The sequence below is a fragment of the Anopheles funestus genome, chromosome 3RL (assembly GCF_943734845.2).
Source record: "Anopheles funestus chromosome 3RL, idAnoFuneDA-416_04, whole genome shotgun sequence".
Taxonomy (NCBI): domain Eukaryota; kingdom Metazoa; phylum Arthropoda; class Insecta; order Diptera; family Culicidae; genus Anopheles; species Anopheles funestus.
Window position 1 is genome coordinate 59101015 of NC_064599.1, and position 17763 is coordinate 59118777.

Genomic DNA, 17763 nt, shown 5'->3' on the forward strand with positions numbered 1-17763 from the left:
GAGTCCCGCAGGAAGACATTTACCGACCTCACGCACACACTCAAACCGGGTTGGTATATAAAGCCCCGCGTAGCCACGCCCGCTTCAGTCGCCCGCGAGCGTTCGTAGCGTGTGGACCTACGCCGGATTTTAGCAAAAAAATGAATGAATTCCAGAAAATAAAAACGCCAGGGGGGTTCCTCAAACTCACTCTCTCGTGAGAGCGTGAGAGAATCTTTTTTCCCCATACAACTTCCTTGGAGCTTTTGCTGAAATGATAGAGAACATTGGATTAGAAATTGGTGTAGAAGAAAGTCATGCTTACATTTGCGCCATCCGACCAGTCGTTGAGGGGGTACGTTGTGTACCGTATATAAATGAAGCTCAATGGGAATGGATTTCACTGCACATATGATGCAAAAAATAATTCTTTCGTGCTTTTAGATATTTTTGGGGAAAAATATTGCATAACATGTTTGTTTCCTACCATACAGCCGTTCCGATAAAAAAATATTAGACCGCTGTTTGGACCTTTTTAACTGCCCTCAAGGTGTAGTTTTATAGAAAATCTCTTTAAACACACAGAAATACGAGGTAGCTGCTACATTTGCTATTTTTTTCCCATGAGCGTTCAGATAGACGACAGGTAACTAGCACTGTTCGTTGTCGCTACGCGCCTATACATGCGGAAGGTGTTACTGGTTCTTGTAGGCAGGTAATGAACACAGGATGCTATGCAGGTGCGACTAGGGGAAACCGAATACCTCTGACAAGAATTGAGTCATACCACAAACCATTGCTTGGCCAAGAAATGCTTACCGGCTAAACACCGACTCGCGTACCAGTGATGCGTTCGGGTACATAGGTAAAGGATATGAATGTAAAAGGATGCGTCGATTAGGTGTCGCACGATGGGACTAGAGGCAGTGAACGATCAATTTAAAAACTGTTCAAAAGCCCTAAATTTTTCAAAACAATTCTCTATAAGTAGGTTGACACTGTTCTTTACACCGTTATCCAAATCGTAAGTTTGAAAGAATTTAAAAATAAATTTGTGACGCTAGAGCAATCCCCGATATATTTAATCAAAATAACATGGTTAATCTATTGTATAAAAATCTAAAAAAATCGTTAGAAGATACGAAATGTTATTCTTTACAACTTTGTAGAACATCATTTTCGTCTAGCTCTTCAACTTTTTTAGTTATTCGCTAAAAACCAAAGCCAGTACGTTACGGGCGGCCGCGAGGAAATAGCTAAAGCAAGGCATAGAATTGTAGCGAAAAATACCTTGTTTTTGTAATTGAATTTTAATACTATTTTATTTAAATATCTCACTGGAAAATCTTGCAACTATTAGCCCAAAGTGTGGCCAACATATTGTAATCGGTGGTTTGTAAATAAATAATAATTTTAATACGAATAAATGAAGAAAACTGAACGCGCTTTTGCACGCTACGCTACGACCATCGCGACCAAAACACCGTCCGCTGGATTCAACATTCACCCGTACGCTGCGGACGCGTTGCTTTCCACATGGACTCATTCACCGGCCTTAAACATTCACCCGTAAGGATCGAGCAAGCGCCCGTACACTGCAGACGCGTTGCTTTCCACATGGACGCCGTGAGGATTCCACGTAAGGATTCCACATGGACTCGATAGCCGACTGGATCGTGCATGCGCCCGTACACATCGACCCGGGTCACGCCCCTAGGATCGTGCAGGCGCTCGTACGCTGTGTACACACATGGTGTCTTTGAATGTGTTAGTGTGTATCGACGCGCGATCCCAGCACGCATTCTCGCTTTAGCAGGATGATCGTTAGTTAGGTAGAGGGAGAAAGGGCTAATTGGGATCGACAGCGTACCGTGTATATGCGTATGTGCACGTTTTTTATCTCACTTCGCCTGTAGGCCAGAACATAGCGGCAATAGTATTTATTAGCAGGCGTGGTTGAATTGCACATTGGGTAATCCTGTGTGCAGTGAAGGATCGTTTTTTCTTCTTGCGCTGTTTGCCGCATCGTACGCGCACCCTAATCCAGTGTGCAGTGAAGGATCGTGTTTTTGTCGTCCTCTTCGGTGTTGTTCGTGTGTCGTCGTGTTTGCCATGCAGCGAAGCATGCGACATGACACACACTGTTACACGTCTTACACTATAATTGTAGAGCGGTGCTACAGCCCCGCCTACTTAAAAATCCTGGAAAAGCTCAAAAAATCAAAAACAGAACGAGAGGTCGCGATACGATTTTGAATACGGGCGCGCGAGAGGCACATAGGGTTTTCCGATTCGAGCAGTGGCTTCGGGTCGAGTAGTTTAAATGCCCATATTTTGCTATACGGGTCTTACATGCATCGATGCGTCGCTCTTACATGACACGCATTGTCATGTACTACGCAACGCGTTTATATTGTGTGGTGGTGTTCTTGATGTTGAGACATAACTCCTCCGGGGGTAAGTGTGAAGACGTCCTCGTCTGATGTGGTGCGGCTATGCAAATACCTTATGATTACATTCATTTTAGTTCATTTTTTTTATTTTCAAATTACGTTATAATAGTTATGCTTAATACTAGCCCTGCATAGTCCCTAACAATTTAAACCTAGCAAAAATTATTTGTATTAATTTCAATTTATCCTGAGAAGATTCCATAATTCCGAGCTATTCGAGTTCTTTACCTTTTCAGTCGCTTAATCTTATTTTTGTGACGTTTTACTCCTCTAATATTTTCAAAAGTTCTGTCCTTAACGTTATTAGCTGTTGTTTTGTTTGCTGTTGCTTGCGTTTTTGTCCTGATGTTTGGTTTTACAAACACATTTGTAGCTTCATTTACAATAGGCGGATTTTCTCTTTGATCGTTTTTGTATAATTGCCGTTTTGTAGCTATTTCTAAATTTTGTTTCGCATCGCTAAACAGTTGGTTTGCTGTTTCTAGTATTTGAGCTGGGTTGTGGTGGTTTGTTTGATTGAACATTAGTTCATTAGGGGTATACTTTGTGGCTGAATGAATTGTATCGTTGTATAACGCTACTGCAATCCTTATTTTTGATTTTACGTCACAGCCTTCGTGTTTGTGTTTGTTTGTGTTATAAATTTCAGTGATGGTGCAATGCGTTTTTTCTATCTGCCCATTAGATTCCGAACATGAAGCGTATTGCAATGCCACACCTAATGATCCTAAATAATTTTTCAATTGTACTGATCGAAATGTTGTTTCGTGATCCGTTATTATTTCGTTGGGTACACCATATTGTGCAAAATATTGCGATAGCTTTCTTTGTACCTGAATAATGTTCTTATTTTTTATGTGTAACATTTGCAAATGTTTCGTAAATGAATCGATTAAGGACAAGAAGCTTGTATGGTTTATGATGTAAATATCCATGTGTATCCGTTCTAATGGTTTGCTTGTTATTGGTCGAGGGGATATTTTGATGTTAAATGGTTTGCGTTCATATTTATGAACATTGCAGATTTCACAGCTGTTGATGAAATGCTTTATCCGTCTTTGCATGTTTGGAAAGAAGTAAGCACGTTTAAGTTTGCATTCAACCTCCAAGATTCCACGATGCGCTCTTTCATGTTCTCTGGATATGACAAGATCTTGTTTTACGGTATCTGGTACATCTTCGACTATTGTTTTTGCCATGACAAAATGACCTTTGATTGAAAAATTATCCTTGAAAGTAGCTTGTAACAACTGTATCAGATCTTCTGGGACAAGAATTGCAGTTTGCCTACCATTATGGAATTTGCTTAAGTAGTGTTTCATATCTTCCGTGTCAAAACTGCGTTTTGTAACAATTGTTCTATTGAAATTTGGGAATGGATTTGTTTTTACAATAGTTGGGTCTGTGCTTGCGATTTTGAAGATTAATTGATTTCTGTAGTAATTGATTGATCTGTTTGATATGTGGACGAAATAGTCCTTTGAGTCGTCAGCAGAATGCACTGTATTGCAGGAGTCGCTTCTTTCATTATTGGAAGTTGTCGACGAGACCCTATTTCTACTAGGAACGTTTGGGAATGTTTCGTTTGCGTTGACTTCTTGTGATATACGACTCAAAGCATCAGCTACAACGTTAGTTTTTCCTTGCCTGTATTTTACGTCGTATTCGTAATCTTCTAACTCTAATCGCCAGTTGAGTATTTTTGAATTCTTAAATGATGTTTTTATGAATACTAACGGCTTATGATCGGTCACGAGGGTGAATCTATTCCCATAGAGGTATGGTCTGTGTTTTCGTATTGCCCAGATTATGGCAAGCGCTTCTTTCTCGGTAGTTGAGTAGTTAATTTCTGTTTTGTTTAGGGTTCTGCTACTGAACGCAATAGGTCTCTCTTTGTTTTCTTGAATTTGCGATAAAACTGCACCTAGCGCATGGTTGCTCGCATAAGTTGTCAGGATTAATGGTAAATTGAAGTTGGGGTATGCTAGCACTTGATCTGAGATAATAATTTCTTTTAGTTCTTGAAACGCTTTAAGATACAGTTCATTTTCAATGTTAATAATGGAATCTTTCTTTAGACAGTTGGATAGGGGTTTAGTGATTTTTGCATAATCTCGTATGAATCTTCGATAATATCCAGTTAACCCTAAAAATTGTTTAAGTTCTTTTTGCGTTGTTGGTAATTTCCAATTTGAGATTTTTTCTATTATTTCGGGATTTGGTTTGACACCATCTGAACTTATAATATGGCCTAGAAAATGAGTTTCTCTTTTAAGGAATTCGCACTTGTATAACTGAATTTTCAAATTAAAGTTTGCTAATCGTTTAAGAACTCTATCTAAATTTTTCAAATGTGAAGATAGATTATCGCCAGTCACAATAATATCGTCTAAATAAACGAAACAAATAGATCCAATGAGGCCAGTTAGAATATGGTTCATCATTCGTTGGAACGTAGCAGGTGCATTTTTTAGGCCGAATGGCATTCTGGTAAATTCAAAATGCCCAGGTCCTGTCGAAAAAGCTGTTTTTCCTGATATGCTGGATCCATTTGGATCTGATGGAAGCCAGATTTCAAATCTAAAGTAGTGAAGTATGTTGACTTTCCTAAATTATCGAGGATCTCTTCAATTTGTGGAATAAAAAAACGATCGCTTACTGTCTTCTCGTTAAGTTTTCGATAGTCTATAACGACTCTAATCTTTTTTCTCCCTGAGGCGTCTGTTTTTTTAGGTACCACCCAAATTGGTGACGAATATGGACTGCTAGAGTGGACGATAATTTCATTGTCTAACATTTCCTAAATTTGTTTCTCTACATCTGCTTTAAAATGTTGAGGAAATCTGTATGATTTTGAATACGTTGGTTCATTATCTTTAGTAACTATTTTGTGCTTTATAACACTAGTGGAAGAAAGCTTCTCGCCTTCTTTAAGTAGCACTTGAGAGTTTTGAATAATTGTGTGAAGTAACTTTTCTTTTTTTTCTTGTGAAAGATGTTCTAGTCGGATTAATGATTCAATATTTTTTTTATCTAATCCTTCACAATTCCGTATAGTAATAGGTTTAATTGTTTCGAAATTGTTTACTTTTAAATAAAACGTTCTCATATCGTTTGGGTGTTTTTGGTGAAAACTGAGAATATTTATGGTTGATTTGCCGTTTTCTGCTCTATATAAACCTGGTTTAATAATGCAATCTTTGTAAAGAGTTTGAAAACATGGAACTAACCAATCTCCATCTTTTTGTGTATTAATTGTAATGAAATGATTAAATACTTTTTTCGATGGATAGTATTTAATGAACGGGAAAATAATTTCGTTTATAATAATAACTTCTTTTTTATAATCAATTATGGTCTTATTTTGTGCAAAAAAATTGGAACCAAGAATTCCGTCGAAAAAATCGTGAAAATTTACTAAGTAGTATGTTTGTTTTGGTATTCCAAAACCGAGTAAATTAATATGAGCCTTATTATGGACAAGATGCTCGCCAGTGATGTTCTTTACACACGAGTTCTTTATTGGAATACATAAATGATCTGGAAGTATACCTGGTCTAAGAATATTCTTATTTGAGCCAGTGTCGATTAAAAGTTTTAAACTGTCACCTGATTTTGAATTTATACAGTTTATGTACGGGAGGTAGTCTAAGTTGGATTGGTTGCCTTTGAGATTTCCCAAAAATTTGCCAAAATTTCTGTTTCTTCGCCTTCTGAAACATCGGTTTCATGTGAAGGTATTTCATTATTGTTGACAACATTTTTATTGATTGTTAATCTACTTCTAAGAGTCGGATCAACGTCCATTTTCTCGGTCGGAGCTTTATATCGATTTCCTTCTATTGGTTTAATTTGAGAATGTATTTGGCCTATGCCCCGCGACTCTGAGTATAATTTTTTTGTGTCTGCATTTGTTGTAAAACTGTGTATTTTACTTGCACCTGGTTTTTGATATTTTGTCTGGGTTAGATGAGAGGAAATTTTCTCATTTGCTGTAAATTTACAAAGGAATGCATATGCACTCTCAAGATTATCCGGTTTTGCTGCTTGGGCGTAGCCAAAATACGGATGTTTGAGCCCGGCGATGAATGCAGCTAGCACATGTTCGTCTATAAATTTAGAAATCGCCATCCAATGCTCACTATATAAATTGTTTTGCCTCGCAATTGTTTTAATATTATGCATAATATCCTTTGTCTTTCTATGGTACGCGTGAATGGTCATTTCATCGCTTTGTTTGTTAGACCAAAGCTGAGCTTTATAGGTGGCAAGCTCTTGCCGATCTCCAAAAGCTTCTATAAGCACTTTTTTTTACATCATCAAAATGTAACGGATTCCCTGCAAGACAGAGCGCATCTTTAGCATTTCCGACAATTTTGTTCAAAATTGATTGTACGTAAATTCCGTACACCTGGCTACTAACGACATTCTCAAATATTTTTAGTGTATCTTCGACCACTGTTATCCAAGATTGCAATTGCTTGCGACTGCCATCATAGGCAGGAATTGATTTAATCGGGTCAGGAATACGAAAAACATCACCATTTATACATATGTGACGGTTGAACAGGCACCGTAAGCGTTTGTTGAAAACACGTGCTTACAGGGTTCGATAACCTTTGTAACATAAACTGGTACGATTCCTGTCTAGCAGACACTAGTTGAATATTTTCGGTTAATCTGCTAACCTGTGATATCAATTGCGATAACACATCATTTGCCGCTTGTGTTTGCGGTTGTGATCCTTCAAGGGACATTGCTCCTAGATCGAGATCAAAATTCGCTATCGGAATATGCGCTAAGTCGCCTGAGTCAAGAGAGTTTACACTTCCACTGTATTCTTCCTCGCTTACGGGATCACGCCTAGCAAATAAAATTTCAGGAAGGTCACTCATGAAATTTCAAAGCGAAAACAAAACGCAAACTAGCAAAAGCACTGTATTTCAGATTTTGCGTCTATCTGGTAGTGCGCACAAATCTGTTTCGAGAAAAAAAAATACGCTCGAACGCTCTCTGTTCTGCAATCAGCCTGCAAACAAAATGTGTTCGTTTTGAATAACAAAAAAAAAATATTTTTTTTGTACAGATTTTGCGTCTATCTAGTAGTGCGCAAAGATCTATTTCCAACGCGAAACACCTTAACTTTCGTCCTTAGGTCAATGACCACACACAAAAGATTCTTTAGAAAGCACGTGGTTACAGGGTGGTGCCGCCGCCAGGGTGGTGCAAGTCACCCGAGCTTTGAAGATCGCTCGGAGATGAAATCACGCACTATTTAAAACACACGCGGATTCCGGGTACACTTACACAAAGATTCACTGTTTCACTGAATTTAATGTGAATTAAACTGAAATCTTTTTTTGCACTGTTTTTATCTGTTTTCCACTAGCTAAATCCTACCGGCTGCGCCAATAATGAGTCGGGCTTGCAAAGCTTGTTTATTGGCTGATAGTTCGAACAGAAGAGAGCGACCGCTTCGATGCGTCGCTCTTACATGACACGCATTGTCATGTACTACGCAACGCGTTTATATTGTGTGGTGGTGTTCTTGATGTTGAGACATAACTATAGATATATACATATATATATATATATATATATATATATATATATATATATGTGAAAAGAAAGGTGACAGCGTCACCTGTACGCTATAAAAGCAGCGAGCGCGGGTAAGAAGGGGCAGTCGTTGTCCAGAGTTGGAATAAAGAACATTGTCAGTGAAAATTAGTATACTCTGTGTGTTCTTTTCCCTTCCCCTCACCGTCTGTTTCCTTACATTTGGTGTCAGAAGTGGGATAGCGAATTTCCCAGAAACGGTTGTGTACCGAGTAGAGTTTTGTGTAATATCGGCGCTGTGTGCGCGTGATAGAGCTGTGTGCGGTATCGGTGCTGTGTGCGCTTGATAGAGCTGTGTGCGTTTGTGTTATCGGCGCTGTGTGCGCGTGATTTAGCTGAGTGTAATTAAGCGCTGAACGCGCAGAATTTTCGTGCGCTGCGTGCGCGGAGTGAAACCGTTTGCGGTGTTATTGCTGTGTGCTAAGCAGTCAAAAAGTGACAATGGAGAAATTAGTGGAAGAATTTACGCGCACAGGATTAGTGCGAAAGTGCGAAGACGCCGGATTGGCCGTAACAGGAAACAAGGAGGATCTGGCGGCACGCTTGATCGAGGCGCAAGCCAACGGACAAATCGACATGAATACGCACGACAACGATGTTACAGGTGTGACTGGTTATCAAGATGCGGAGGCTTCTATGTCTGAAGTTGTGCCGAAATCCGAACCCAATAGTGCTGCAATCATGCAACCTTACTCGTTTCGTGATGTGGAGGATTCGATTGAAGCATATGGCGAGGATGTAAATCGCGACATCAAAGCATGGTTCCGAGAATTCGAGGGAGTTGCCACCATGGCAAGGTGGACTGATGAACAAAAGTTCATTATGACGCGTAGGAAAATGGTCGGAGTAGCCCGAAGTTTTATACTGACTCTAAAAGATGTTGCGTCATATGCTGTCCTGCGGGCGGCATTGATTAAAGAGTTTGGTCCTATCATCCGCGCGAGCGATGTACATCGGCGGCTCGTTACGCGGCATAAGAAGCAAAGCGAATCTGCATTAGAATATCTGTACGAAATGCAGCGAATTGCAAGCAACGCCGAGATTGACGAAAGCAGCCTCGTGGAGTACATTGCGGATGGCATAACAGCTGAGGCTAGAACAAGAGCGACGCTATATAGAGCAAAAACGATCGGGGAACTTAAAGAAGAATTATTGTTCCTTGAACGAGCAGAAAAGAAAAACATAGTTAAGAGGAGTGTTGGACAAAAGGAACACACGAATATAGGTAGCGTGCGCAAGTGTTACAGTTGTGGCAAAATTGGACACGAAGCCCGAGATTGCTTCAAACAAATAAAGTGTTTTGAATGTGGTAGCTTTGGGCACCGTTCTCAGGATTGCTCGAAAGAATCTCGATCATTAGTTGATGGTCGCGCTATGGGCTCCAATACAAGAGAAGGAACACGTGGAAAATGCTTCGATAGTGGTTTGCCGGGCCGTGAGGCGAAAACGTGTAGTAACGCGTTGCGCGTGAAGTGTTATGGGTGCGGTGCATTTGGGCACAAGGCAAGCGAGTGCACAAAAAGGCTTGTGGCGAGAGTTCCTTCGAATTTAGTCGTAGACGGAGAGGAACCAACGGTAAATATGTCAATCAGCAATTGTGCGTTGCATACTTTGTTTGACTCCGGGTGTTACTTTAATCTGATTACCGACACAGCTTTTCGCCGAATTGGAACACCACCTGTAAAGAACATCGCTATTGAACTGCACGGCTTCGGAGGAAAGCGTACCCGTGCCGAAGGGAGGATTTCTACGGATGTTTCGATAAATGACCACACCTATCAGGCAGTGCCGTTTTTTATTGTGCCGGACGGTACAATGAAGTACGAATGTATTGTTGGCAGAGAATCCCTGGTATTGTTCGACGCGGTGATAACAAAGGATGGTGTAAGGCTAACACCTCGGCATGTGGAGAAAGACAAAAACAACGTGGATGATACGCTGCTTGCGGATGTGTTTCAAGTGGAAAATGATCAACTAATAACAGTTTCAGAGAAGTATCGCAACGCGATCGAGACAATGATACGCGAGTTCAACCAAAACAGTGTCAGTGGTTTTCAACAAGAAACGTGTCCAGTCAAGTTGGAGATAATACCTGACGGACAAATAATGCCTTTCCGACATCCACCAAGCCGGTTGTCATTTTCGGAATCCAAAGCAGTGGATGATCAGGTAGACGAATGGTTGAAGAAAGGCATTGTTAGGCCATCTACATCAGAATATGCTAGCCGGGTTGTGGTGGTTAAGAAGAAAGACGGAACCAACCGAGTTTGCATCGATTATCGGAAACTTAATTCCATGATTTTGAAAGACGGATTCCCTATACCGGTTATTGACGAAGTAGTACAAAAACTTCAAAAGGCGCAGTGGTTCTCGGTTATGGACATGGAAAATGGTTTTTTTCATGTCCCTGTAAAGGAAACAAGTAAGAAGTATACGGCGTTCGCGACAAAACGTGGTTTGTACGAATTCAATCGAGCACCTTTCGGTCTGTGCAATTCACCGGCTGTCTTTATTCGTTACGTGAACTATGTCTTCCGTGATATGATTGCAAACAACGTGCTAGATTTGTATATGGATGACATGGTCATCCACGGTTCAACGCCAGTGGAGTGTTTATCGAAAACGGAAACAGTGTTAAAAACAGCTGCACAATACGGCCTAGCGATAAAGTGGAAAAAATGTCAATTCATGCAACGTGAAGTAAGCTTCTTAGGACATAGAGTGAAGAATGGAACAATATCACCAGGAACGGAAAAGATAAGTGCAGTGAAAAATTTTAAAGTCCCGCAAAATGTGAAGGCAGTACAGGCTTTCCTTGGGTTGACTGGATTTTTCAGAAAGTTTGTGCCGGATTACTCGAAAATAGCTAGACCGTTAACGGATCTCTTAAAGAAGGATGTGCCTTTTGTGATGAATGCGTGTGCGTTGAAAGCTTTCCAACAATTAAAAGAAGAACTAGTGAGAGAACCGGTGCTAATGTTGTTCAACCCGGAAGCAAAAACAGAACTCCACACTGACGCTTCCAAAATAGGATTTGGTGCAGCGTTGATGCAATGGGTTGAAGGAAAATTGCATCCGGTATACTATTGGAGCAAAAAGACAAGTGAATCAGAGGCCAACAAGCATAGCTACATACTCGAAGCAAAAGCAGTGTATCTTGCAGTTAAGAAGTTTAGGCAGTACCTTTTGGGCCTTCCGTTTAAACTGGTGACAGATTGTGCCGCTTTTAAAAGTACGTTAAAGAAAACTGAAGTGCCACAAGAAGTGTTGCCGTGGATTATGTTCCTGCAAGACTTTGTTTTCGAGGCAGAACACAGATCGGGCAAAAGAATGCAGCACGTTGACTGTTTGAGTCGCTACCCAGAGGAAGTGATGATTGTGTCGAGTGAGTTAACGGCACGGATTCGTAAAAATCAGCAACAGGACGAGATGATCAAGGCCATTAGTGAAATTCTGGCAGATAGGCCATACGGATCGTACAAAAGTAAAGGTGGTTTGTTGTACAACGTTGTGGATGGGAACGATCTGTTAGTGATCCCACGAAACATGCGGAAGCAGATCATCGATGATGCCCATAATGAGGGCCACTATGGTGTGCAACGTACTATCCATGGCATAAAACAAAAATATTGGATCCCGCATCTAGAGATTTTGGTGAAGCGTCACATCGCCAACTGCGTAAAGTGTATTTTACACAACAAAAAGCTAGGACGGCAAGAAGGCTTTTTGAGTCCGATCGATAAGGGAGATGCACCCCTACACACCCTCCACCTAGATCACTTGGGACCCATGGATGCGACGTCTAAACAATACAGGTATATTCTGACTATGGTAGATGGTTTTTCGAAATTTGTTTGGCTCTATCCCACCAGAACGACGAATACGGAAGAAGTCCTTCAGAAATTACAGAACTGGTCTTCCATATTTGGGTTGCCGTCACGTGTGGTTACCGATAGAGGAACAGCATTTACGGCGAAGGCGTTCGAAGACTTTATCCGGAGTCAAGCGATTGACCACATTGTTACGACAACGGGTGTACCTCGTGGGAACGGGCAGGCGGAGCGGATCAATCGAACGGTGTTATCGATCTTGGGCAAATTGGTGATGGAGGATCCTGCAAAATGGTACAAAGCCGTCGGCCGGGTCCAACGTGCGATTAACGGGCATTATAATTCATCTACGGGAAGATCGCCGTTTGAGCTCATGTTCGGTGTTAGGATGAAGTATTTGTCGGACGATTCGTTGAAAGATATGCTGGAGCGGGAATGGTATGAAGAATATGAGCGTGATAGGCAAGAAATCAGAAATAATGCAAAGAAAGCGATCGAGCAGGCACAGATAGGGTATAAACAGCAATTCGATAAGAAAAGAAAATCGGAGTATGGTTATCAGGTTGGGGATTTAGTAGCGATAAAAAGAACGCAGTTTATTAGCGGGAAAAAGCTGGCTAATGAATTTTTAGGCCCATACCGAATAACAAAGGTAAACCGAAAGGGAAGGTACAAAGTAGAAAGGGCAGCCGACTTTGAAGGGCCTCGCGTTACGGCTACCAGCGAGGATAATATAAAACTGTGGGCCTATGCGGCGGTAGAATCGGAAGATGAGGAGGAATAACCAGTGTTTAAAAAAAAAAAAAAAAAAAAAAAAAAAAAAAGGGAAAGGGTGATCTTAAGATAAATTTCAGACTTCGAGGATCGAAGTTCATCAGGAAAGGCCGAATGTGAAAAGAAAGGTGACAGCGTCACCTGTACGCTATAAAAGCAGCGAGCGCGGGTAAGAAGGGGCAGTCGTTGTCCAGAGTTGGAATAAAGAACATTGTCAGTGAAAATTAGTATACTCTGTGTGTTCTTTTCCCTTCCCCTCACCGTCTGTTTCCTTACATATATATATATATATATATATATATATATATATATATATATATAAATATATATATATATTAATATATATATATATATATATATATATATATATATATATATATATATTTATTAAACACTAAACTTATTCTACATCTAACCTAAACTAAACCTAACCAAAAAAACGAACAATTTAACCTTTGATATTATGAACAACGTGTTCGCACAAGAGCTAATGAGGAAAGAGGTCGAGCTTAACCAGCGCGTTGAGCTCGAAGCTTATCGTTATTCTGACCGTGTTGCCATCTGCTTTGCTATAGCGATTTATAGTACTCGTATAATATTACATAATACGTAATTATATATATATATATATATATATATATATATATATATACATGTATATATATATATATATATATATATATATATACATATATATATATATATATATATATATATATATATATATATATTTATATATATATATATATATATATATTTATATTTATATATGTTTTTTTGCTCGTTTAGAACGGCCTGCCCGTATCAAGACTTGTTTACCACGTACCAGGATAGTCATGCACCACCGGGCCGCCCCGTATATATATATATATATATATATATATATATATATATATATATATATATATATATATATATATATATATATATATATATATATATATATATATATATATATTTATATATTTATATATCCCCTCAAATCAGCTGTGGAGAATGAAACAGGCCACGTGAAAGAGAGGGAGAAGAACCCCCGGTATCAAAATATATATTTTTTTCAATTTTCACCTTTGCAAATACGGCAACGTCACTTTTATTTTGAAACGTGTTCATTTCAGCCCCGTTCTGTTCTGAAAGTGGGGCTAAAGTCGCGGCTAGAATGGAACCCCATTCTAGGCCCGACTTTAGTATCGACTCTGCCCGTTTTGTCAGCTTGGGCACTGCGCGCACAAGTCACGATGATACACAAATGAATATGAATAATAATGAATGATGAATAATACAAAATAAAGGAAACCGAAAACAGAGCTAAACTCTGTACTCTTTTCTTTAGAAATAAACCAATAACATCTTCAAGACGATGTCTAGATGCATTTGAGAATTCGTACCGATTCGGTCCCTAAGAAAATACTGATGTTGCTGATCTTATACGGAAAGCCAAATTCCTTCTGGTATGTAACAGACCGTCAGATTCATCCAGTGCGCTAGAGCAGAATCGATCGGCTAGTGCAAAATCCCGTAAAAACAAAGGAGTAACGAGCGAACTGCGGAAGCGCAGGCATTTTTATGTTTGCACATCATTTGTGGCTCCCAACGTAAGGAGACAGAAGAAGAAACAATGTGTGGTAAGAAGAACTTGTACGCACACCATACCCGAATAATAAACAAAAGTTCGTGGTGATTGAACATACTCTTCAGCAAAATGGCCAGGCCGTTCTGTTTGAATAAAATAAACTTTTCAAATGGTACACTTTGACGATAAATTCGGTATTACATAAAACAAAATTTACCCGGTATTCCGGAAAAACTGCCAGTTTGCCCCGGGTTTTCCCGGTATAAAAAACTTCTCAGCTAATTCCAGGGTTTTCCGATTTCCCGGTTGAGTGGCTATCCTGAACAAGATAACGCCAATATTCACACGAGCATGACCACAAAAACTTGGTTTAACAACAAGAAAATTGATTGACCAACAAGAAGTCCACATCTTAACCCACTAGAAAATGTTTAGGGTATAATTGTTAGGAGAGCATATGACATTATCTGACAGTTTGTGATGTAAATGAACTAAAAGTAGCTGTTTCCGAAGCATGGGAGTATCTAAAATATCGAAATCATGAAACATGCCCACAAAACATTGATAGCGAATTAAATATACGGTTTTAGCTCAAATTTTAAGGTGAGTCCATAGAAACTGTAAGGTCAAAATAACAAAAAAAGAAATAATTCAAGTTACACACACGATAAAATTAATCAAAAATGTGATAAATTCCTGTTTTTCACCAACAAACAAAATACCCATACTGACTAATAACGTATCTTTTTAAGATATAGCAAAAACCAAGAAATTTGAGGTGCGGCATAGAAACTGGTAGCACTGTATTTAACTATTTATTTCATTATTTTTCCATTATAGAATAAAAATGAGCAAAAGAGATAACGACATCCTCCCCATACACGCATCAAAGCGCTGGCGTATTAGCTGCGAATCTACACCGCAGACATCCTCAGCGGGTTCTTTTGCGGACAATCGCAGTGATCCTATGGAAAGGTATGAATAATCCAAGTGATGGTAATTGATCAATCCATTTAATTGCTATATTCACAGTGATACTACTGCTTATTCTGTTATCGTAATTCTATAACTCATCCTAAACAAATTATTTATAGTTGACTTTTATTATTGCTCACGCAAATCACGAAAATAAATTAGTTTAAAGCAATCGAAAGCAAATAAAATGAGTACATTTTCCTTTTTTTCATTTTATCAACTTAATTAACAAATTATATGCATATTGTATGAGCATTAGTTCGGTGTGGGGGTTATTTAACTTTCCATATAAATAGTATGGAAAAGAGCCTCCTTTGCTCGGTTAGAACGGCCTGGCCGTATCAAGACCTATTTTACCATGTAGCAGGATAGTCAGTCCATGCTACATGGGGACGGTCTGGATGAAATTTGAACCCGGTCCTCCCGTGTGGGCCGGCGCCGTTTATCACATGCACCACCGGGCCGTCCCGGATTTTTTTTAATAACTGGTGATGGTTTATAAAGCATTGAACCCCACGCGTCGGTCGAAATCCAAGGTGTCCATTTTACGACGGGAGTCACTGTATGTTTTTGGCGCAATAAAATTTTACAGTTTGTCTTTCTTTATTCGTTCAAAAAGACATTTGCCGTCTTTGACATACGTTTAATTTTCATATTTCGTTTCAAAAAGAGTGTTACAACAATAATTGAACAAATGGTAACGATTTTGGTAGACAGGAAAAATATTTGGCCTAGTTGTGAATGGGTTAAGGAACTGAAAACTTGCATGCAATTACAGCATGCAAGCGTTCAGCTCCTTAAGAGCTAGCGCCATCCCCCGTAGCAAAAAATCGATAAAGCAACGCCGCTTAGTATCATCGCTTAGAAGCGCTAAAGGGCTGAACCAATGGCAACTTGACATGACGCTAGCTCTTAAAGGATTGAAAACTTGCATGCTATCCTAGCATTCTAACTTCAAAGGAACTACAAGGTCCATCAATACATAAGCACACGGTACTCTATGGCATTTTGTTTAAAATACCATCGCTAATCTGTCAAAAGTTGGTATCGCAAAACGACGCCATTTGCTCTGAAAAGTGAAATATAATGAAACAGGCGTCCCCCGAGTTACGACCCCCTCGAGATACGACGATTCGCAGATACGACGATTTTGATCTTGACAGTTTCTTCTTCTTTTCTTTTCTGGCCTGCTCATGGTCGAGCACGTCGCGTAGACATGGCCTGGTCGCCAATCCGTTTCCAGGAAACCCGGTCCAGTGCTGCAGTCCTCCATCGACGGCTGCATCCGATCTCCGACAGGTTTGACTCCACCTGATCCAGCCAACGAGCTCGCTGTGCTCCTCTCCGCCTCGTGCCGAACGGATCGTTAACGAGCACCTTCCTGGTGGGGCATGAGTCCGGCATCCTCATCACGTGCCCCAGCCATCGTATCCTTCCGGCTTTGACCACCGTCAGGATATCTGTACCGCCAAACAGCTCAGCTAGCTCGTGGTTCATTCTCCTTCTCCACACGCCCTGCTCGCACACACCGCCAAAGATAGTCCTTAGCACCCGCCGTTCGTAAATAGCGAGTGCATTGGCATCCTCCGTTAGCAGGGTCCAGGACTCGTACCCGTAGAGGACTACCGGACGTATCAGTGTGCGATATATCGTGCATTTCGTGTGTTGCTGGAGCCTTCTGGATCGCAGGAGTTTGTGGAGCCCGTAGTAGGCACGATTTCCCTGGACAATGCGCCTTCGGATTTCGCTGCTCATGTTGTTGTCCGAAGTTACGATCGTACCAAGGTAACAGAACTCCTCTACCACCTCGAGATCGTCGCCGTCAACTGATACTCTGCTCCCGAGTCGGGCTCTATCACGGTCAGAGCCTCCGGCAAGCAGGTACTTTGTCTTCGTCGCATTGATCCTCAATCCAATTCTGTCGGCCTCGCGTTTCAGTCGGGTGTACGCGTCGCACACCGCCGCAGATGTCCGTTCGATGATGTCGATGTCATCCGCGAAGCCGAGAAATTGGAGAGAACGGGTGAAAATCGTGCCCCGGATGTCGAAGCCCGCGCTTCGCATGACACCTTCCAGAGCGATGTTAAACAGCAAACAGGAGAGTCCGTCCCCTTGCCTCAAACCCCGGTGAGATTCGAACGATTCCGACAGCATGTTCGATACTCTCACCTTGCACTGCACCCCATCCATCGTGGCCTTCAACAGCCGTACCAGCTTCCCAGGGAATCCGTACTGCTACATGGTGTTCCATAGTTCGGTCCGATCTATGGTATCGTAGGCCGCCTTGAAGTCAATGAACAGGTGGTGCGTGGGGATCTGATGCTCTCGGCACTTCTGGAGGATCTGCCGTAGAGTAAAGATTTGGTCGGTGGTCGATTTGCCTCCAACAAATCCAGCTTGGTAGCTTCCGACGAAATCTGTGGCAAGGGGCGCAAGTCTGCAGAAGAGTATTCGGGACAGGATCTTGTAGGCAGCATTCAGGACTGTGATGGCTCGGAAGTTAGCACAGTCCAGTCTGTCGCCCTTTTTGTACACTGGGTGTATGACACCCAGCTTCCAC

General features: G+C 40.8%; 2 protein-coding genes across 14 annotated transcripts in view; one reads left to right on the forward strand and one right to left on the reverse strand.

Annotated features, from left to right (window-relative positions):
• The window catches only part of LOC125768387 (probable phenylalanine--tRNA ligase, mitochondrial), a 122751-nt gene that overhangs the window by 65539 nt on the left and 39449 nt on the right, over positions 1 to 17763 (reverse strand). The gene's annotated exons all lie outside the window — the stretch shown is intronic.
• The window catches only part of LOC125768326 (uncharacterized), a 98543-nt gene that overhangs the window by 59629 nt on the left and 21151 nt on the right, over positions 1 to 17763 (forward strand). The window contains exon 2 of one of the 12 annotated variants that reach the window (XM_049435783.1): positions 15069 to 15973. The exons of the other annotated variants lie outside the window; for them this stretch is intronic. Within the exon in view, the coding sequence (XP_049291740.1) occupies positions 15069 to 15092 (24 nt within the window). The 3' untranslated portion in view covers positions 15093 to 15973. Of the gene's footprint in view, positions 1 to 15068; positions 15974 to 17763 lie in introns of those variants that run through there. 12 annotated transcript variants of the gene reach the window in all.